The sequence below is a fragment of the Rhinatrema bivittatum genome, chromosome 2, assembly GCF_901001135.1.
Source record: "Rhinatrema bivittatum chromosome 2, aRhiBiv1.1, whole genome shotgun sequence".
Classification (NCBI taxonomy): domain Eukaryota; kingdom Metazoa; phylum Chordata; class Amphibia; order Gymnophiona; family Rhinatrematidae; genus Rhinatrema; species Rhinatrema bivittatum.
This window is the reverse complement of record NC_042616.1, coordinates 720,596,390-720,619,338: the sequence shown is the minus strand read 5'-3', so window position 1 is coordinate 720,619,338 and position 22,949 is coordinate 720,596,390. Positions and strand designations below refer to the sequence as shown.

At 45.6% G+C, this 22,949-nt stretch overlaps 1 protein-coding gene across 3 annotated transcripts in view; it reads right to left on the bottom strand.

Moving 5' to 3' along the window:
- The window catches only part of SPAG1 (sperm associated antigen 1), a 283,883-nt gene that overhangs the window by 208,305 nt on the left and 52,629 nt on the right, over positions 1 to 22,949 (bottom strand). For all 3 annotated transcript variants that reach the window (XM_029591799.1, XM_029591797.1, XM_029591798.1), the window contains exons 5-6: positions 14,990 to 15,057; positions 14,782 to 14,894 (exon numbers count right to left, since the gene is read on the bottom strand). In XM_029591799.1, coding sequence (XP_029447659.1) covers positions 14,782 to 14,894; positions 14,990 to 15,057 — 181 coding nt within the window. The remainder of the gene's footprint in view (positions 1 to 14,781; positions 14,895 to 14,989; positions 15,058 to 22,949) is intronic.

The following is a 22,949-nucleotide window of genomic DNA, read 5'->3' as shown; positions in this document are numbered from 1 at the left end:
AACCACCAAGTTAAGCCCTTTTTCATTGAAGGCATAATAACAATTTAGGTGGAAAGTGGTTGGGACATCTGAGACCATTATCTCTTCAAGCCCCTCTGTAAGCTGCACATGTGCAGGCGGTTCAGACACATTACATGAATAGCCACTGCCATGTGGCCTAATAATACTAGTAATTTGCGTGCCGTTGTCCTGGATTTGCTTCGTAAATGTAAAGCTAGGAGGTGTAGGTGTTTCACTCTGTCGATGGGCAGAAATATCCTTACTCGTATGGAGTCTATCCTTGCCCCTATGAACTTAACACTCTTGATGGTTGAAGGATTGACTTCTTGTAATTTATGAGGAGTCCTAGCCTTTCTAAGGAAACTATCAGCCAGTTATCCAGATAGGGAAAGATTTGTAACCTCTTTCAGTGAAGATGCCCCACAGTCACTGATAGCACTTTGTGAAAACTCTCGGGGCAGAGGAGAATCCAAAGGGGAGTACTTTGTACTGGTAAAGTGCACTGCCCACCTGGAAGCAAAGGTACCATCAGAACGAATGGTGAATTGGAATATGGGCATACACATCTTTCAGACTGAGTGAATACATCCAATCGCCCGGCTGTATGACGGGCAAAATGGACTTCAGAGTTGTCAACTTGAATTTTTCTCTTTTCAGTGTTTTATTGAGAGGACAGAGATCTAGAATTGGGTGAAGATCTTCTGTACATTTGGGAATTAGGAAGTAATGGGAGTAGAATATGTCATGCGAGGGTCCTGCTACAGAGAATGCTCTTTTCCTAGTGATTTCTAATCTTGCTTGTCGTGGTGATGGTATGTCAAGTATAGAGCAGAGCCAGGTGGCTCTGCTCTATACTTCGCATCTATAAACCCGCTCGATATTTAAGATCATTAACACAAAACCTACTTGACATACCATCACCATGACAAGCAAGATTAGAAATCACTAGGAAAAGAGCATTCTCTGTAGCGGGACCCTCGCTCTGGAACTCTCTCCCAATCTCCCTCCGCCTAATATCAAATCCACTTCATTTCAAAAAATCTCTCAAAACATATCTATTTCAACTTGCCTTTAACATACCACCAACTCATTCAACTTCCACTACTCACCCTCCACTTATCCCTTCTATATCTTCATGATATTTAAGTTCAATTATTCCAACTTCCTCCACTAAGTGATATCTTTTTCACCCATATTTCATAACCCTGGCCCATTTTTTCCTTTCCCCCCTGCTTTTCCCTCAAGGCATACATTTCCTTTCTTGTTATAAGATAAAAGCACTTTTGTTTAATTGAGCTACCTAGGCAGCTTTATACCATTTTATGTATTTTTTCTCCAATTTATTTTAATTTTGTTGGTTTTACCTCTTTTGTAAACCGTTTTGACAAAATTCTATTTTTAAAAACGGTATATAAATAAATATTGCTATAAGAATGTGGAATGCATTGAATGGCTTTTTGCTTTAAAAGCTTTTGTGCTTCTAGGTTCAAGAGGGGAATCTGATCGAGCTGTTTTGTTGGTGCTGCATGAGATAACTTTGGTAAATTGGTGAACTGAAGGTGACAGCCATATCAAATTATCTTTAAAAACCAAGACCCTTCCCCCGACCGGAGCCTGTGGCCTGGACTTTTCAAAATCCTTGTTCGCTTTTACAGTTTGTCTGCTGTTGAGGTTTCTGAGGTCTATGGTCCCGTGGATGTCCCCTTTGTGAAGGTTGTGGGTGGGATTGCTGATAGATCAGCACCCTATATTGGGTGTACTGTTTGTAGGGCTTATGCTGGTAGTAAGATTTCTTGTATTGCGGGAATAATCACTTGAATGGGGTAGGCTAGTCTGATTGCATCGTGAGTGACTGCACCGCCACATTCTGTTCCTTTGACTGCGCCACTGTCTCACGAAGTTTATCCCTAAACAATCTGTCCTCTAAGCAGGGGAGATCCATGAGTCTTTCGTGGACATCCTCCCTAAGTGTGCTTGCTTGTAACCAAGCGGTCCTACGTGTCGCTATGTCCTTGAAGTTGTTTCAAATGCTTCATAAATCGAATGTAAGAGATGTCAAATTCCTTCTTCTAGGTCTGCACGCGATACTGGCACATCGCAGAATATAGAAAGCTGGCTGAGTTTAATCCTCGCCTGCATATGTTGTCAAATAAATTTATAAAGAGAGAACACAGATCCCCTAATCCTTTACCAGACACACAAATAAATAGGGAATCTATATAATAGTTATGAATGCTTTAATATATATATTCATTCCAGCATCAACAATATTTTCTTCACTAACAAACTTACATGATATTGTTTTATTCACAAATACAGTATCACAAATACATTAATCAATGGTACAACATCAATACAAACATGTGCAAAATAGCATAACCCAAGCAGCAATATTTTATCATCGATGATACTCCAAAATAGCACCAAAAATTATCATCTATTCAGAATCAAAGTACTAAAATATCCCTTCTACAGACATACTCATTCATACCTCAGACCCTCCCCACCCAATATAAAATCTAGTTATATCAACCTTCTGAAGGCAGGGTCAGCCCTCCGCTGGACCTACACGCACCAATAAGACCCAGCAACGCAATGCTGGTCTCAGGAGTAGCCCTCCAGCCACTCGGAAGCCCTTCCAGACCCGCCGATGGGAACGATGAGTCCGTGAGGCCAGACGGAGGCTGAGGGCAGGAACAAGATGAGGAGTAGGAACTTGGAAGACTCAGACAAGGACTTGGAACTTGGAAGGACTAGGCGAGGACTTGGAACTTGGAAGGTAAGGTGGGCACTATCCCTCAGGGCGCCCTACACAGCCCCCACATGGGCTGGTCATTGACCACCTTGTCCGCTTGCGCACCCTACACAACTTGGAAAGGCTGGTCGCGGACCACACGGGAGTGAGACAAGCACCAGAAGGGAATCCAACCAAACGAGGCTCCAATGACCGGAAACAGGAACCAGATCTATACGGATTTACCCTCGGGGTGGCCATCTGGAGGACTCAAAGAGCTGGAAGACTCGGAACTTGGAAGACTCGGAACTTGGAACATCAGGACTCCAGGAACATCAGGACTTCTAAACATCTGGAGCATCTGGAACATCAGGACAAGGCAACGAAGAAGCTCAGACAAGGAATGCAACCAGGAAGATCAAAGACATGGAACGAAGAACCATCTTAGACAAATGAAGACCACAGAGGACCTTGATCCGAAGAGGAGCACAGATAACTGTGGATTCTGGATCCAAAGGTCCTGAAGAACAGGAACTGAGCCCTTTTATAGGGCTGAAATAGGAAATGAACTGAGGTTGGCTTCCGGTGGGGCTGCAGGCTTTTCCCACCGCTGGCCCTTTAAATGAAGAAAGGAGGCGCGGCCGCGCACCTAGAGGGCAGAACCAAGGACAGCAGCGTCCCTGCCGTGAAGACAAGGAAGCAGGCAGAGGCTTAGGGGGTGGCCTCCAGGTCGCAGAATGAAGACAGCAGCGGTGGCGAGGCGTCCCGATGGCGGCACAGGGCGCGAAGAGGATCCCTGGCGGCGGCCACTGGGCCATGAAGGTGGAGGCTTCCCAAAGGCGGCACTAGGCATGCTGCGGCGGCTCCATGCCGTGGAGGCAGAGTCAGTAGGAGAGGCTTCCCAGCTGTGAAGAGGAGGTCCCGGCAGCGGCTCAGGGCCGCAATCAGCGGTGTTTTGGTGGTGGCACTAAGGCCACGAAGACTGAGTCAGCGGTGGCGGCTACCTGCTGCATACGACAGTGGTCTGGGGCAGCGAAGGTTGCATCAACGGGGGACCGGCGTAGTTGAAGTGGTGAGTGAAGGGCCTGCTCGCGGGATGGCCTCCACGAATAGGATCGTAACAAAATTATACCGACCAATCCAACAAATTGCAAGATCTACCCAATGGGAAATATCCTGCTTGAAAGTACGTATAGCAGCTCCATAATTCTTCCGATAAAGCAAGCCTAGTTCAGTAGTGACAAAAACACCCAAATACTTAAATCCACTTTTAAGAATCCTTAAATTGTTCAAACAAGAGGAAATTGAAACCATACTACCAAATGAGTAGAATATGACTTACCTTAATTAATTTTGTATACAGAGAGAGTGTTATATTAACTAACATATCCATGTGAGCCAGTCCCGATCTGTGAGGCTCTGTTAGACAAAGGAGAACATCATCTGCATATAACAAAATCTTGTGCTCCCTTCCACCCAATCAGATCCCTTTAATGGCAACATTTTATCTGATTGCTACTGCTATTGCAAGATCAAATAAGAGAGGCAAGCATGGGCAACCCTACCTGGTACCCCTCGCTATTATAAAACTGGGGGTCAGGAACCATTAATCAGTAACCGTGCCCTAGGCTTTTCATACAGAGCCTTGTTCTATGCAATAAATCTATGAGGGAATCCAGCTTCTTCAAGTACTGTAAACAAAAAGGACCAGAATAGCCTATCAAAGGCTTTTTCCATGTCCAAGGATGCCAACAATCTACAGAAAACCCTTTCCTTGGCCATATGAAGGATATTAAGCACTGTGTATTAGAAATAGAAACCCGTGCCCTTGACAAATCCAGTTTGATCACTGCGTATTAGAGCAGGCAGGCAAGTCTCCAAGCACAGCTGCAACATCTTGGCCAGAATTTTGAGATCCAAATGTAGCCAGGAAATATGCTAGATTCTGTATCATCCTTCCCTTTTTTGTGTATCAAAGAGACAATAGCACCTGCCATATTCCTCAGTGAGGCTTCCAGATCTTCTGATGCACTGAATACAGCCATAAGAAACAGTGCCAGCTCAGGAAAAATTTTAATTACAGATCTATATAAAACCCACATGGGCCAGCGCATTTCCTTGCAGGTAGGGCCTAGATTACAGACAATCTCTAACAACTGAATAGGGGCAGCTAGTTTGTCTATTTGGAACTCTGACAATTGGGGCATATTCAGAGATATCACAAAGTGTTGTATGACTGCATTAGGTACAATCTGTTGCACTGAATACAAATTAGAAAAAATATTGCACAAATTCTCTCTCATTTGCAGCAGACTCAATAGCAATAGTTTTGGAGATATTTTTAATTCTTAATATATTGGATCTCCTAGCCCTCCTCTTAACAGCTCCTGCTAGAAGAGTGCTGGACTTATTCCCGTGTTTATAAAATTTGAGTTTGGTGTATTTTAGGGCCTTCTCTATTGAGCAAATCTCCAGGGATTTTGGTTCTTATCTGCTTTTTCCAGTAAGCCCAAAGTATGAACAATGCAATCTTTTTTGTGTACAGCTCTCAACTTTAATCTTGCCCAGCAGTTTTTCAGTTTTATGTTTATGGGCCTTATTTTCCAATATCGCATTGGTAACGCATTAGGGGGCGTTACCAATGCAAATGAGGCTTCTTTCGTGCAGTGGGGAAACATCGTGTGCGGCGATGTTTTCGCCATTCGCGAAAACATTAGCGCCGCACGCGATGTTTTCCCACTGCACGATGATTCTTTCAGGGTTTTATCGCGGTGCACGATATTTGCCAGTTTCATGTATCGCGGTGCACGATATATGGCACTTTTTGGAGATAGTCCCAGACAGCCTGGAGAGAGAGAGAGAGAGAGAGAGAGAGAGAGAGAGAGAGAGAGAGAGAGAGAGAGAGAGAGAGAGAGAGAGAGAGAGAGAGAGAGAGAGAGAGAGAGAGAGAGAGAGAGGAGAGAGAGAGAGAGAGAGAGAGAGAGAGAGAGAGAGAGAGAGAGAGAGCCTTACTATAGTGCCTATGCCCTACATAGGTATTTGAATCCCTATGGGAGGGCTACCTACTAACTCGGGGTGGGGATTAGGTATGAGTGTCGGGGGTTGGGGGCCACTTTTGCATTCCACATGAGACCTACTGACAGAACAGTGGTCTCTAGTGCAGATTTGCTGGCCGTCGGAGTGAGGACGCTCACTCCAAGCGGAGATTTGGCCAACATTTTCTCCACCTAGCATGTTGTTGCCCAGGTAGAGTGTCCATCAAGCTAGGTGGAGAGAACGTTGCCCAAACCACTTCTTGGTGTGAGCGTCCTCACTCCGACGGCCAGCAAATCTGCACTAGAGACCACTGTTCTGTCAGTAGGTCTCATGTGGAATGCAAAAGTGGCCCCCAACCCCCGACACTCATACCTAATCCCCACCCCGAGTTAGTAGGTAGCCCTCCCATAGGGATTCAAATACCTATGTAGGGCATAGGCACTATAGTAAGGCTCGCTCTCTCTCTCTCTCTCTCTCTCTCTCTCTCTCTCTCTCTCTCTCTCTCTCTCTCTCTCTCTCTCTCTCTCTCGATAATCCTTTTCTGGCCCGTAGCGCAGTCCATAACGCGAAGTTGGAGTTGTAGTTAAAATCCGCGATAACTCCGCCCCCTGAATACCAAATGACTAATTTGCATTCGCGAATCGCGTTAACAGCTGTTAACGCGATTCGCGAATTTATCGCACGCGGTAAAGTGCTTTGAAAATGAGGCCCTATGTTCTTTATACTTGTGATTAGTGTATAAAATATATATTTTTTTTTAATTCAAAATTTTTATTATGTGTCACAACAGATATACATTCAGGTTTAAATAATGGGATATAAAAGGAACCCAAGAATCTTCTTATCCAGATTTGTTGCTTCCCTGAACTCTGTAATTGGATATTGCCTAAAACCATGTAAGCAATTGGTCAGTCTTTAGCAGAAACCCTTGTTTTCCAGTCTGCATATGCCTGCCAGATTTTCTGAAATTTATGACGTGTATCACCTTTATGAGCTGAAATTTGTGTTAATAAATATATTGACTCAAGCCTTTGTTGTATTTCCTTAAGGCTGGGAGGGTTTTGAGAAGTCCATTTTTTCACTATCTCACATCTGGTAGCTGTATACACATATCTGACGAGCATATTAGCGCTTTTCGTAAGGCCCGGGGCTGGCATACCTAATAATGCTTGTTTTGGGAACAGTTGCCTATGCCCCAGTCCCATATCAGAAAGCCAAACTATGATTGTGTCCCATAGTTTGCTGATAACCGGACAATCCCACCACATATGCAGGAATGTCCCCAGTTCTCCACAATCCCTCCAACACAAGGGGCTATGAGTCTTAGCCATAACATGTAGTCTGGTGGGATATAAATACCAATGGTAGAGAAGTTTGAAAGCGTTTTCCATTAGGGTGGCAGCGATAAATCCTTTACCCATTAAGTGATAAATCAGTTTCCATTCCCGCGAGTGCAAGGTCTGCCCAAGATCGAGTTCTCATGCTTTGATATGTGCTGCCTTAGGGCGCACCTCTTGCCCCAGCAGTTTATATAGAATGGATACCACTTTGGTGACCCTATCAGCTTTGGAGCACAATTTTTCAAAGTCTGATTCCCCTTGCTGCAAGTGCCCTCCTAACAAGCAGGCAGAGGAGAAATGACATACTTGATAGTAGGGGAATAATGCTGAGATGGGAAGCCCAAATTCTAACTGGAGACTCTGAAAAGTCTTAATCGCAGCCAGACCCCAGACTTGTCCCCAGGTCTGAATTCCCTTAGCTCTCCATATTTGAAAAGCTAAATTTTCATAACCTGGTGAAAATGTTTTATTAGCGTAAAGGTATGTGCTATGATAATATTCTCTGGTTCCCGTGAGGCGAGTGCCTTTCTGAAACCATAAATCAAGAATGTGGTTAATAGATGGTGGTAACATTACTTTGGGACCTATCAGCCATGTCTTCCGCAGCTGCCAAACTAAACTAGTAATTGGTATTTGTCCCATAAGTTCCTGGCTGAACATTACCCAGGGTTTGGGTGAATGCCGCCTGTGCCAATCAGCTATCTTTTTGAGTTGGGCTGCTAAATAATAGCGTTCTAGTTCAGGAACACTTAAACCTCCCTGATCTTTGGCTAAATATAACGTCCTTCTGGCCACCCTCGGTCGTTTGCCTGCCCATATATAACTCATGATCTTCTTCTGCCAGAGCACAATCTGCTTATTTGATATCCATACTAAGTTTGAAATAGATACATTAATTTTGGTAACACCATCATCTTATGACTCATTCCTACCTACTGTTTATCTTTTGTTTACTTGAATAGTTACCCCAGTTTTTATTCTTGTTAATTGTAAACCGATCCGATATGGTTATTTACTATGAAGGTCGGTATATAAAACTGTTAAATAAATAAATAAATAAATAAATCTTTATTGCAGCCATACGCCCCCCACCAAGAAATATGGTATCGGCTCCATTCCTCAAGGTCTTTGCTTATTTTACGCCACAATGCGTCATAATTTAGGGAATATGTGCCTTAATGTGCACTGATAAGCACCCCCAGATATTTTATATTAGTCCTTGCCCATTTGAATTGAAACTCATCCCGTATAAACCACTCCCCAGCAGCGCTGACACTTATATTTAAAATTTCAGACTTCTCCCAGTTTATATGAAACCCCGACACACTGCTAAAAACCTCCATTTCCCTAGTTAGGGCCTGAAGAGAAGCAGGTGGATCTGCCAGCATTAGCAGTATATCGTCAGCAAACAGCGATAGTGTCGTGGTATAGAGACTCACAGTTATCCCCTTGATATCTTCATTCTGACGAACCCTAATAGCAAACGGTTCTAAAAATAAAGCAAAGAGAAGCGGTGAGAGTGGACAATCCTGGTGCGTTCCCCTTCCTACTATGAATGTCGGGGAATAGCCTCCATTGACCTTGATGCAAGCCCTAGGGGAGTCATACAGTTGGCTTAACCACTGTAGAAAATGAGCTCCAAATCCCATGCCCTTCTAGGGTCTGAAACAGATAGGGCCAATGCACCATATCAAAAGCTTTTTCAGTATCCACTGAAAGAGCTAGAGCTGGAATGGCATGTTTCTTGACATACCAGATGGTATCTAATATTTTATGAACATTATCGGCCAACATACGATCAGGGATGAAGCCTGCTTGATCTGGATGGACAAGCTGAGCTATAAAACAATTCAAGCGAGTGGCTAATATTTTGATGAGTAGTTTAATATCGATGTTAATTAGAGAAATAGGTCTGTATGACCCACATAAGGTTGGGTCTCTGCCTGGCTTCGCCAAAATGGTAATTCCAGCGGTGTTCGCCTGTGAAGAAAGAGGATTCCCCTCTCGTAAAGAATTAAAGAACCGCCCTAATAATGGGGTGAGAAGAGGAGCAAAAGTCTTATAAAATCGCGATGTATAACCATCGATACCCGGTAATTTGCCTACTTTAAGAGGCTTAATAGCTACCGCTATTTCCCCCTCAGTAATCTCTTTGTCTAAAAACTGCCTTTGTGATGCTGTCAATCCCGGTAGGGGTGTTCCTCGCAAGTAGGCCGCTACATTCTGCGGCCGTATTTGCGGGTCTGAGCTATACAGAGTGGAATAGAATTGATGGAATCGCTCTCTTATCGCTTTATTGTCTGTGAGGAGTCCCCGTCCTGACTTTTAATTTTCACTATTATATTCTGCGCTTGCCTTTTCTTTAATGTGCAAGCTAGTAAATTCCCTGCCTTATTATCTCCCTCAAAATATCTATGTTGTGCCAGCTCCATTTGGTGGGCGATGACTGCAGTATCTAGAGTGGTTATTTGGTTACGTACTTCTTGTAATTGGAGCTTTAGCTGTGAGGATGTATTCCCAGATGTAGTTCTAATTGTTTAAGGAGGCCCATTAATTTTTCTCTTTCCCCTTCTTGGGTCTTCTTGAGAAAGGATGCTCTAGCTATAAATGAACCTCTCAGAACCACCTTGAGACAGTCCCATAACACCCCAGGTAGCATAACACCCACATCATTCCACTTCAGGTATTCTCTAATCTCTTTATTTACTTGAGTTACAAAGGTTTTGTCACTTAAGAGGGAATCATTGAGCCTCCAAAATGTTTGACCCTGGTCGTAATCTCTAAAATGCAATGTAAACCAAATAGGGGTGTGGTCCGACCATATTATGGGTTCAATTTCTGTAGCACTCACTATATTAATTAGGTTTTTACTAAGCAAGAGCATATCTATCCTAGAGTGACTATTATGTGGTGTAGAAAAAAAGGTATAGTTTCTCGACTTAGGGAAACGAGCCCTCCAAATATCGACTAGCGCTTCCTGCTCTATGAAGGTTCTTAAAGCTGCTCTAGCGCTCTTGGGATCAGCACTATACCCAATAGAAGTGTCTAGAGCCAGGTGCAGAGTGAGATTAAAATCCCCCCCCCCCACTATCATATTTCTGACCGACCTATCTAAAGACAGCGAATTTATAGCTTTATAAAAATCCTCTTTATGAGTTGTGGGACCGTATAAGTTGAGTAGTGTTAGCTGATTTTCTCCCATTTTTATCGTGACCCAAACATAGCACCCATTAACATCTACGAAGGTTTGTAGTAATTCAAAGTGAAAATCTTTGTGTAGTAATATTCCCACCCCTGCATATTTGGCTGACACTGTCGCAGCCGCCCAGAATTGATGAGGATATTTGTCAGATCGCATCAAACATAAGAACATAAGAAATTGCCATGCTGGGTCAGACCAAGGGTCCATCAAGCTCAGCATCCTGTTTCCAACAGAGGCCAAAAACCAGGCCACAAGAACCTGGCAATTACCCAGGTTCTTGTGGCCTGGTTTTGAACACACCCCATCTCAGAACTGGTGTATACCCACACTCAAGGTTGTATAAATTAAATTCAGTCACAAAGTCTTTAATAAGTGTGGGAAAATATCCAACTCCAGTAGAGAGAGTTAAACCTCCAAGAAGATACCTTAGGGCAAAATATCCTCAAGTCCATTATAGGGTGATGATCAGATGTGAAGCTACTGAGAATATCAATCTCATGAACCATGGGAAAAACATCAGTAGATGTTAGGAAGAAATTGATTCTTCCATATATGTTACCTTTTGATGAGCAAAACATATAATCCCTATCACCAGGTTGTTACTCCCTCCAAATCTCTAGCAACTGAAAGATATCAATCAGATCTACAAGCTTTACCATTTATCCAACTCATTTTAAGCTGAGAATACTCTATCCAAAACAGGATTAGAGCATACATTCCAATCCCCATCTAAAATACCATATAAAACAGTGCCAATTTATCAGTGAGATTTCTGTAGAATTATTTTTGTTCAGCATTAGGGCCATATACAATATACATTAATTAAAGGCAAACTTTTCAGAGTATAAGGAACAATCCAGGATAACAAATCTGCCCTCTGTATCTATTAGTGATCTACATACCACAAGAGGAAGAGTATAGAAACACCTCTGCTCCTTGAATTAAAAGAGAAGTAAAAGATCTGCTCCACCTAACCTGCCTTCAGCTTTTCATGCTCTGATTTGGTGAGGTGCTTTTCCTGCAACATGAAGATCTGAACCTTATGCTTAAGGGCTAATTGCAAAATATATTTCCTCTCCATAGAAATAGAAATACCTCTAACATTTAATGACAGGCATTTCACTAAATGGGCATTTTATATGCATTAATAAATGAAGCAAGACATCACTGTGCTTCAAAACAGGAAAGAAAACATAATATCTCAAAGCGTTCTAAAAGGATGCCTAGAACCTCCATTCTGAAAACTCCTTTAGCGGCAACATTAATATAACATTTTGTGCAACAGGACTGGTATATGTAACCTGCCAAAAAGAGTAATTTTGTACAGGCCTCAACCCCAACTCAGGCCTGACTGTAGAAAACCCCCCAAACCCTATACCTCAGAAACCGCCTCCATCCTAAAAACTAAATTCCTTCCCCTGACCAAATTCCAAGGCTACATGAGACCTTCCAACCCTCCGGTGGGAAGCAAATCAAAACTGTAAGGGCGGATCTTCAAACAACCAATGCCATAACCATCTCCCACCCACCAGCTGTCTCAAGCCCAAGTAAACAAGGTGCTACCCAGCACACTAAAAAAAAAGAAATAAAATAATTCAAGTAAAATAGCCCAAAACAAGTACATTATATATAACTGGGTGCAAGAAAGTCCGTTTGCTGTTTCATAGGGCCTAAAGCTAATTGTAAGAATCCCAAGCTATGACAAACACCGGCACTCCAATGATGCACACTAAGGAAACTTGTATTGCTTTGGACCTCAGTGCAGTAACAAAGTCTCCAGGGACCACCCAATCAAACTCCAGGGGTGGAGAAAACTTGAAAAAATGTTATTAGAAACAACACTCAAATCCCATCAATCCAACAGGTCTTGTAACAAAAAAAGATAATATGCACACAGTACTTTGTGTCAAAATCCAAAATATTTCCATAACCAGAATGTAATTTATCCTCTGAGGGCATTACACAATCTAGTGAAAATCCAACTGACCGCTGCTCTGTGCCAAATGATGGCCATTGGCGTTTAGGCCTCAGTCACGGTTTGCACCTTCCCATCCTGCAGTCATTTTCCAGTGGTCTTCACAGAATCCAAAATAAGTTTTTCCATCAATTGTAAGCTGAAGTTGAATGGGATGCATCATTGCATAATGAATGTTAAGCTGCTACAATTCTTTTTTCACATTCACAAATGCTGCCGTTTACACTGGACTATGATAGTAAAATCCTGGAAAATCATAACATGATTACCTTGGAAGGAAAAGTCTTGAGCAGCACATGCAGCATTTAATATTGCTCATTTATTATTGAAATTGTGCAGTTTAACAATTACCTTTTGGGTGCGCCCACCTGGTCCAGGAATAGACACTAAAGCTCAATGTGCCTGGTCAATCTTCACTACTCTTTTGGTACATTCACGTTTCAACTCTTCTGGCAGCCATGTTGAAAAATATCACCCTGCATCATTGCCTTCTATCTTTTTGGGCACTCCAAGTAAACGGATATTACATTGACACAAGTAGTTCTCCAAATCATCTATTTTCTACAAAACAGCATTGTAATTCCTTTCCATCTTTTCAGCCTTAGTGAATATTGAAGTAAGAGTAAGCTCGAAGTTTGTAATCCTCATGTCATGCTCCTTCATCCTTACTGTGCAGTCCTGCACAGATTCTACAAGTTGAGCTACTTACTCAGCTATGGTTGCTAATTGCGATTATTAAGATTTTGTCAGAAAATCGTACCATTAAGTGTTGGATATAGGCCATGTTTTCTCCAAGCTCAAGTATCTCTGCCCTTGTGTCCTCATATGTAGTCGATGCTTCGCATTGCGATGGCTTACTTGTAGCAGTATTTTGCCCACACGATCAGCCTACATAGATGGTATACAGCACTTTGCAGTACACTTAGCTTGTGGCAGATTCGTGGCAGTCCAAAAGTATTTTTATAAGAGCAAAACAGCAGTAAGTTGGCAGGAGCTCTGTTAAGCAACCTCCACCCCACTTAGAGCATAATCGGAAGTACACAATTATTCTTTTACAAACTCTTTGTGCCTACTCAGAAAATTTTTACTAAATAGGGAGACAAGATTGTTAAAAACCAAAACAAGTCCCTAATCGATATAGCCAACATATGATAGTTATGCCAAGTCTGAAGGCCTGGCGATATCTCTGTCTCACGAAATTACGCCTGGGGAAGTGTACTCGCCATATATTACATTGAGGGGCAATCCACAATTTCCCGCTGGTTTAGATGGAGTGGTACTCCGGAACTGGCATGAAAAAGGGTTACAGCGGGTCCCTCAGTTCTTCATGCCAGGGATGGGTAATCTTTGGAGCTTTCAAGAACTCCAGGAGCAATATGGGCTTCAAAACAGCGGGTTCTATGCTTACTTACAGGCAAGGCACTATATACAAGCGGTCTTTGGGACACACATGAGGGAGAATCAGTGGTGAAGCCTAAGGGAACTATTCACGTTTGGAAGTCAAGGGGGAAGAGTATATTCGTGTGCTCATTTCTCTAGGGCATTGCAAGAGTTACCTGATCTCACTGCCTATCTAGATATTCAAAATAAGTGGGTACTGCATGCTGACATTTATCTGTCAAAGAAGGATATAGCTTTGATCTTAGACAATTGCATTAAAGTGATGGAGAATGTGATATTGCGAGAGCTGTGGTATAAAATATTACACTGTATGTATATTTCTCAGGACAGGTTGTATGCGGCTAAACTATGTGACTCAGACATATGTATAAAATGTCATGCTGCAAGGGGCACATATTTTCATAGTCTCTCGGAATGTCAACAAGTGGCTTTATTTTGGGAAGAAGTTGTGGACAGTCTGGGCCAGATACTGAACATACAGGTGCCCAGAACTCCTCAAATCTGTATACTGCGCTTGTTCAAGGATCACCTTGAGCACTTATCAGATCCGGAGCACCTCTTCTTACAGAAGGCATTGCTGATGGCCGTACAAACAATCATGATCCAATGGATTGCAAGCCAAAGGCCCACGGGAGGCCAATGGCGGGCACGTCTGGAAACACTGCTGACACATGAATTGTTGACGGCTACTATGCAAAAAGCAGGGACACAACCGACGTGCTATGCTGTATGGGACAGATTTTGGTGGTCACTTCCAGCATCCAAACGAGACCTCATCCAAAGAGCTACTACATACACATACCGGGACTTGAATGGTGGGGCGCGGAACAAGTACATTTAAACTTACTTGACGGAGAGCCTCTGCATCTACTGCTTAAAGATATGGGGTGGGGGGGAGGGGTTCATTCTTGAAGGGTTTGTTGTGCATACTGTTCAGGATCATTGTGTCTTGTATATATCGTTTTTATCAAAAATGAATAAATAAAGGTTAAAACAAACAAACAAAAAAAAAACCCCCGAGAATGATAACAAGAACAATGTTTGTTTTTAGGCATATTAAGATTCTGACATTGTGTTAAACATACATATTTACCTGCTGTGTTTATTCTTTTTTCAATCTTTGGTAACCCTGAATTAGTAATTGCTTTTGCAATCTTTTCTGCACCATTTTCATCAATTCTGGAACATTCTCTTTCCACATCAAATCTAAAATAAAAGAACAAACAATATTCATTTATGCAATAGGTAAATGTATTAATATAATATATTAAACAAAAAGGAAATAAAAATATTAAACATACTTATCCCATTCTTTATAATCACGAGGAATCTTTTTCTTTTTAACTTCTTTATTGTCTAATGTTTTGCACTGAAATGTAAATATAAAGTATAATCAGCATGCAGATTTCTTAAAATTTCATTTAGTATGGGGAAAGATTTCCAAATTCTGTAAAAAAAAATTTCTCTGAACGTTTTATATTATCTGAATCCAGTTAGATTGGTCTAAGTGTGCACAATGCTTTATTCACCTTCCTTTCAAATACCATGTTGAAACGTCAAGCAATTCAGAAGACCTCTGATCTTCTTTCAACTATGTAATAACTGTTTGTTGTGTCTGGTTGCAGATGGCTGCGACCACTCTGCCTCATCTCTTTTTTGCCCTTCTCCTCCTCCATGGGTAAGATGGCTGCCTCCGGTGCCGAGTGCCGAAACCCTCACCGTCTCCAACTCAGCATGGGCGTCCCTGTCCGCCATGCTCTTTCCCGTGGCCTCCTAGGGCGCGCGCGCACACTGCCTACACTTATCTACACGTTATGGCGGGAACCTCAGGGGCATCCCCACCGTATGACGTCAATACCTCCGGGTATTTAAGCCTTCGCTCCGCTCCTAACGAATGAGTTGGCAAGGACTTCGGTTTAGCTACTCTGACTGCTTCTAAGCTGCACGCTCAGACTCCTCGCTACCCTCCGGGGTATCTCGCTCCTGAAGAAGCTCTGGGCACCCACTCCTCGGGGGCCTCTCTCTTCCAACTACCCTTTGGGGTTTCTACTATTAAATTAGACAACCGCTCCTCGGGGGTGTCTCTTCTCTTTTCAGGATTATCTGCGCTTCCAGGTACTCGCTCCTCGAGGGCCTAACCAGCTCAGAGTATCCTGCACCACGGACCTCGGGTCCCACCTTCATCATCTACCAGGAGGATTCCTGCACTACTCTTCAGTGAGTACCTCTATGATCCAGCTCTCTATTTCCACCCACCAGGTTCGGCTTATCCAACTCTGCGGAACACTACTAACCTTGTACATCTGGGTGAGACTTCTATATCTGAGACTGTCTGAGCGCATTGGTACTTTGCTGGACTTCAGTGCCATCTCTTCCTGCACAATTACCATCTATCTACAGCAGTACAATAAAGCTTTTCATCTCCAGTGTCTGCTCTCTGAGTCTAGCCTATCGCTGTGGTTCCCCACGAGGCCCCTCCCCGTGGGAGGAGTCATCGCCACTGCGACTAAGAATCCACACTAAGCCTCAAACCCAACACTGTTATATTATGTTATATTTATAGTGCCAAAGTCATACAAGTGCAGTAGGTATTAATTTAACAAGTTACAATTAGAAAAGAGGTGCAACAGCCCAGCAAGGATCCAACATTTTGATTCATAACCATCTTTCAGGAAAACAGAGATGCTTACCTGTAACAGGTGTTCTCCTAGGACTGCAGGATGTTAGTCCTTACATGTGGGTAACATCATCAGATGGAGCCCGGCACGGAACATAGAATTCATAAACGAAAAATAAAACAAAACCCAGGAGAACCCAACTCCGTGGGGTGGCTAGCGGCTTTCCTGAGGACTAAAATTCTGCTGTCCAAGGAGAACACCTGTTACACGAAAGCAACTCTGCTTTCTCCATAACAAGCAGGATGGTAGTCCTGACATGTGGGTGAGTACCAAGCTAAAGGCTGCTCCTGGATACAATGACCAACAGCATCTGACTGGGTGCCAACAGGCACAAGAAACTACGGTGCTGTTGGTAAGAAAGGGAGGCAGCCTGAACCCTAATAGTGGGTCCTAGGTAGGGAGAGTGGGGTTTAAGGCTGGAAGAGATTGCGAAGGATAGATTGGCCGAATCTACTGTAATGCCGAACATCCTTGTTCAAGCAGTAGTGGGCAGCGAATGTGTGTAGGGAACTCCAAATTGCAGCCTTGCAGATTTCGGCAATGGGAACTGCCCACAAGTGGGCTACCATCGCTGCCATAGCTCTCACAGAGTGAGCCTTGACACGGCCTCCAAGCTGAAGGCCTGCCTGTGCATAGCAGAAGTAGATACAATCCGCCAGCCAGTTTGACAGAGTTTGCTTGCCCACCGCAACTTCCAATCTATTTCTATCAAAAGATATGAAGAGTTTTGTGGACTGCCTGTGGCCTGCTATGCATTCTACATAGAAAGCTAAGGCCCTCTTGCAATCCAAACTGTGCAGAGCACATTCGCCCTGATGTGAATGAGGCCTCAGAAAAAAGGTGGGCAGATTAATCAACTGATCAAGATGGAAATCAATCACCACCTTAGGCAGGAACTTAGGATGCACACACAAAACCACCCTATCATGGAAGAATTTCATGTAGGGCAGATACGTCACCAAAGCCTGAAGCTCACTAATCCTGTGCGCCGAAGTGACTGCCACCAGGAAGAGAACCTTCTAGGTCAGGAACTTCAGATCGCAGGAGCACAGAAGCTTGAAAGGATTATGCATGAGCTGCGCCAATACCATGTTCAGGACCCAGGTCACAATGGGAGGCCAGAGGAAAGGCTTCAACTGAAGCAGATCCCGCATAACCCGCCCTACTATGGGCTGCACAGAGATGGATGTACCACCAACACCCTGATGGTAAGCGCTGATGGCACTCAGGTGTACTCTGACTGAATTGGTTTTCAACCTAGCCTCTGAGAGGTGCCACAAATAGTCCAGCAACCTCGGAGTAGGACAGGTGAATGGATCTAAGCCATGACCCGCGCACAAGACGGAAAACCTCTTTCACTTCAGACTGTAAAACTTTCTGGTGGAAGACTTCCTGGAAGCTAACAGTACCTGAGACAAGTCATCAGCGAGCTCAAGGGACCTCAGGACTAGCCTCTCAACATCCAGGCCGTCAAAGCTAATGACCTGAGGTTTGGATGGCACAGCCTGCCCCGATCCTGTGTAATCAGATTGGGGGAGGCCCCCAGCCTGATAGGGAATGACATGTCCCGCAGAAGCAGGAACCTGACCTGCCTTGGCCAATAAAGGGCTACCAGGATCATGATTCCCTTGTCCTGCTGGAGCTTCAAGAGCGTCTTCATTACCAGTGGAAGCAGAGGATACACATATAGAAGCCCCTTGCTACAATGGCCAGCAAAGGCATCAGAGGCTGGCAGTCCATCTGCCCTGAACAGGGAGTAGAAGCAGCTCATTTTGCTGTTGCAAGGGGAGGCAAAGAGGTCTGCGTCCACGGTTCCTCATAGGCGGAAGATCCGTTCCGCCACTGCTCCTGCTTGTGCGGTTGGAACGCCCCACTCAGACGGTTCGCAATCACATTCTCTGTCCCTGCTAGGTATATTGCTCGCAGGAGCATGCCTTGGGACAGAGCCAGGCCCATATCTGCACCGCCTCTTGACAGAGGAGGAATGAGCCAGTGCCCCCTGTTTATGTACCACATCGACACCTGATTGTCTGGATCAGGACCGCCTGTCTGGATCAGGACCACCTCGTGGGACAAGCGATCCCAAAATACCCAAAGAACATAGCGGATCGCCCGAAGCTCCAAGAAGTTAATTTGGCATTGAGACTCCTGAGCTGACCAACGACCTTGCGTGAGGAGGCTGTCTACATGCGCCCCCCAACCCAGCGGGGAGGTTTCGGTGGTCAGGACGACCTAGGCTGGGGGGACTTGAAACGGAACCCACTACTCCAGATTGGACAGATCCTCCTGTCATAAATCTGCTGCTCGGAGTTAGCAATCTGTTATCGAGCTCCTCCTGTAGGGGGAGGAGTTAGCAGTCTGTTATGGATCTCCTCCTGGAGAGGGAGGAGTTAACAATCTGTTATGGATCTCGTCCTGGAGAGGGAGGAGTTAACAATCTGTTATCAATCCTTGCTGCTAGGAGTGGCAATCTGTTATGAGTCTGCCAAGGAGTTAACAATCTGTTATAGGTCACCCTGCCAAGGGGAAGAGCTAACAATTGTAATACTCCTTGGCGGAGTTAATGATCTGTGGTGGATTGGCTTCCCACAGAGTGGCATTCGTACAATACCGCTCTAGTAGTGTAAGGAATGACACTTGAGGTGAATTGGTGAATCCCTGGGCCGATGGCAGATGACAGCGCCCCCAGGAGGATATCCTGAGAGGGACCACCGGCTAGGCTGGAGTATGGAGACAAACACAGATAGTTCTTTATTAGACAGGAAGTAGAACCACCAGAGGTGGCAGTAGTGAGCTGATATGCCCGGCAGGGCTAAAGTCCCTCTGATACTGGAATTGCGATCTCTGGGTTGCTGAACTGTAGAGAGAGACTATAGGTAGTGAGTAGACAGAGTATGCTGGATAAATAACCAGTAGTAGATGATACACTCACAATTGTAGATATCTGTAATGGCTTCTATGCAACAGAGTCTTCAGTATATTCAGGAACAGGAGCCGTAGGCGATTGCTGGTTTCTATATGCAGTCTGAAATGAGAACTCACAATATCTGTGTATGAGATGGCTTATGGAATAGAAGAGAGTCTTGGAGGGTTTTAGGAACATTGGCCCTCATGGAGCGAGTGCCGGCTCCTATCTGTAATCTATAATAAGTAATATAATAATCTAAAATAAGTATACTAGTATAATAGTAATGCACCAGATATAGGTAGATAATAGCTTCTGAAATAGAAGAGAGTTGAGAAAGGATTTAGGAACATGGGCCCTCGTGGAGCAAGTACCGGTTCCTATCTGTAATCTATAATAATGACTCACAATCTCCACACCTGCGATAACATCTTAGACAGAAGGGAGTCTTCGGAGATTAGGAACATAGGCCCTCGTGGAGCGAGAACCGGTTCCTATCTGTAATAGAACTCACTGTGTTCACGTCTGCGATCGTTTCCAGGTAGTAAGGAGTCTTCTGAGCATTCAAGGACGTAGGCCCTCGTGGAGCGAGTACCGGATCCAGTCTTAGCAATCTGAAATCAAGAAGAGAGAGCGGGGCCCCCGAAGAGAGGGTACCTCTAGGTAAGGTGGTGGAGGCAGAGCAGCGGAGGATGAAGTGGGCTGGAATGATCCTCGCAATCAAACCCCTTGCTAACTCGATTCGTAGTTGCAAGCAAAGACCTTTTAAGCTGGAAGCGGATGACGTCAATACGGGGGGACGCCCCCAAGGTTCGCGCCCTTGCCGGTTCAAACCCTGGAGCACGTGCGCACGCGCACCCTTACTTCATCAAGAACATAGCGGATCCGCAGCATCAGGCCAGCCCGGGGATTCCAGGAAGTACGGCGAGGAGAAGCCGCAGCAGCATCTGTCCGTCAGACCCGAAGGGAGTCGCCTCTAAGGTAGAGAGGGTGGAGCGAGGGCGAGAACAGGCACGAACGCAACACCTCCCACCAAGTCAGGGAAACCTGGAGAGGCTGCATAATGCAGACATGTGCACTGAGGTCCTGGTTGCCTGCACCCACTGAGACTGCAGTGTGCACTGTGCTCTGTGCATGCACAGTCGGGCCAAGGGGGTAACAGGGACAGATGCTGTTATGTGACCCAGAAGATGAAGCAACAGGCGAGATGAAACCCACAAGGGACGACAGGGCAAGTACTTGATCATGAGGCAGAAATGCCCTGGCTTGAGCTGTGTCCAGTCTGGCCACGATGAAGCCCAGGTGTGTCGATGGGCTGAGATGGGACTTGGGGTAATTGATTACAAACCCCAGAGACTGCAGCACCCCGATGGTCAGATTGAGAGTGCGGAGTGCACCCTGCTGAGCGTCGCTCTTGACCAGCCTGTTGTCCAGGTAAGGGAACACGTGCAAGCCCTGACGGCCGAACAGCAACACTCTGTACTGAAAGTGCTCCCTACCCACAACGAATCTGAGATATTTCCTGTGACCAGGGAAGATCTCGATGTGGGTGTAGGCATCCTTTAAGTCAAAGGAGCACCGCCAGTCTCCTCTTTGCAGAAGGGGGATCAGGGTGCCCAAAGAGACCATCTTGAACTTTTCTCTTTGAAGAAACTTGTTCAAGGCTCTTAGTCGAGAATAGGCAGAGTTCTCTTTGGTATCAGGAAATACAGAGAGTAGAACTCCTGTCTCCGCTGGTGCAGAGGGACAGGTTTGACCGCTCCGGCCATTAGAAGGGTGGAGAGCTCTGACAACAGTATTTCCTGATGAGCGGACGAGGCCCACAACAGACATGGGGGAGAGTCTGCTGGGACATCCCTGAAGTTTAGCCAATATCCTTAGCGAACAATGGAGAGAACCCACCAGTCCAAGGTAATGTGGGGCCAGTGGTCCGCAAAAAGATGCAGCCTGCCCCAACTGGAGGGCAGGGCTCCAAGGGTACGGCAGTCTGGCTCATACTCCCCTGCTCCCAGTCAAAACTCCGTAGCGGGGTTCTTGCTGAGGAGCTGGTTGAATCCTGGGGGCATGCTGTTGCCTGGGGTGACCCTGGGAGGCCATGCGTGGCGTGCGCGCTCTCGAGGCGGGAGGGTAATATTTCCTCTGGCAATAGAAGGATTTTCTAGAGCCCTGTCATGAGTACTGGCTGAAAGGTGCTGAAGGGTCTCATGGTGGTCCTTCAACTGGGCCACTGCGTCCCTGACCTTATCTCTGAAGAGATTTTCCCCCATGCAGGGCAAATCTGCCAGCTTCTCTTGGACCTCCGGGTGAAGGTCCAAGGCATGAAGCCAGGCCATCCTGCGGGCACCAATGCCCTTCAGCCACCCTGGCCACCGTCTCAAATACAATGTAGGTGGATCTCACCTCGTGTTTATCCAGCGTGTACAACCGCCAAGAAGGTATCCTGCTGCTGTTGAGGCAGCTGGACTTGCTTCCACAAGTTCCAGTTGTACGGGGTCATATACAGCTGGTAGGAAGCAATACGGGTGATGAGCATAGCGCCCTGGTAGACCTTCCTACCCAGGGCATCCAATGCTCTATGCTCTCGACCTGTAGAAGCAGAGGTGTAGATTCGGGAGCGCTTGGCTTTCTTGAAGGCGGACTCCATCACAACAGACTGATGCAGGAGATGGCGCCTCTCACACCCCAACGCTTGTTTTACTAAGTAAATTGCATTTGCCTTCCGGTTGAGCAAAGGAATGGTCACGGGGTGTTCCCTGATCCTGAGGAGTAGCTCCTTGAAAATGTCACGGACTGGGACAGTCACTATTTCCTTTGGGGCATCTAAAACTGGAGGACCTCCAGCATTTTGTGCCAGGCATCCTCCTCAGTGAGGAATTGGAATGGGATGGCCTCCACCATCACTCGGACAAAGCCTGCAAAGGACAGGTCTTCTGGAGGGGACCTACACCTCTTGTTCGGCGGAGACAGCTCTGAGAGAAGGTCGACTGAGGAGGACTCCGAGGTATCATCTTCCCAGGGATCATAGGGGCTCTCTTCCTCGCTAAGGTTCCCTGGGGACCAACGTGGAGGGTCCCTGCCCAAGCCTCTTTGTTTAGGCACCGATGGCCCCAAGAGCATCGAGGGTACCGATGGCACCATGATCCCTATTGGCCCAGGGTCAGGATTGGGGAATCGCAGCTGCAGAACTAGTAGCCCCGGGGGTGCCGTCATCCGCATCGACTCTTCTTCCTCGGAGGACCCGAGAATGGGAATCGCTCCGGAGGAGGGCACTGGTGGCAACTGGTTGTGTTAGTAGTACTCCGAAAAGGATGTCGAGACTCTTAAGCAGGGGGGCCAAGAGAGACGGCGCAGGCTCCAGCACTGGCATGGGGGACCAGAGCCGATGGTGGCTCGATACCCCGCAGGGCTCGAAGCACCACTAGCTGAACCCTGCGATCCAACTCCTCTTGAAAATCCGTAGAAGAAAGGATGGATTGAAGAGGAGGAGGAGGAGGAGGAGGTGTCACCAGAGCCTCCTCAGGGCTCTGAGGAGGGCTCTGAGGAGGCTCAGTGTCCGGCACTGACATCAGTGGGGAACGCCTGGGACTCCCGGGTCTGATAGAGGCCGAGGCCCCCTCTCCACGGGGTTGCTTTGGTGCTGACATGGCACCCGCCCATGCTGCACCTGTCCCAGTGCCA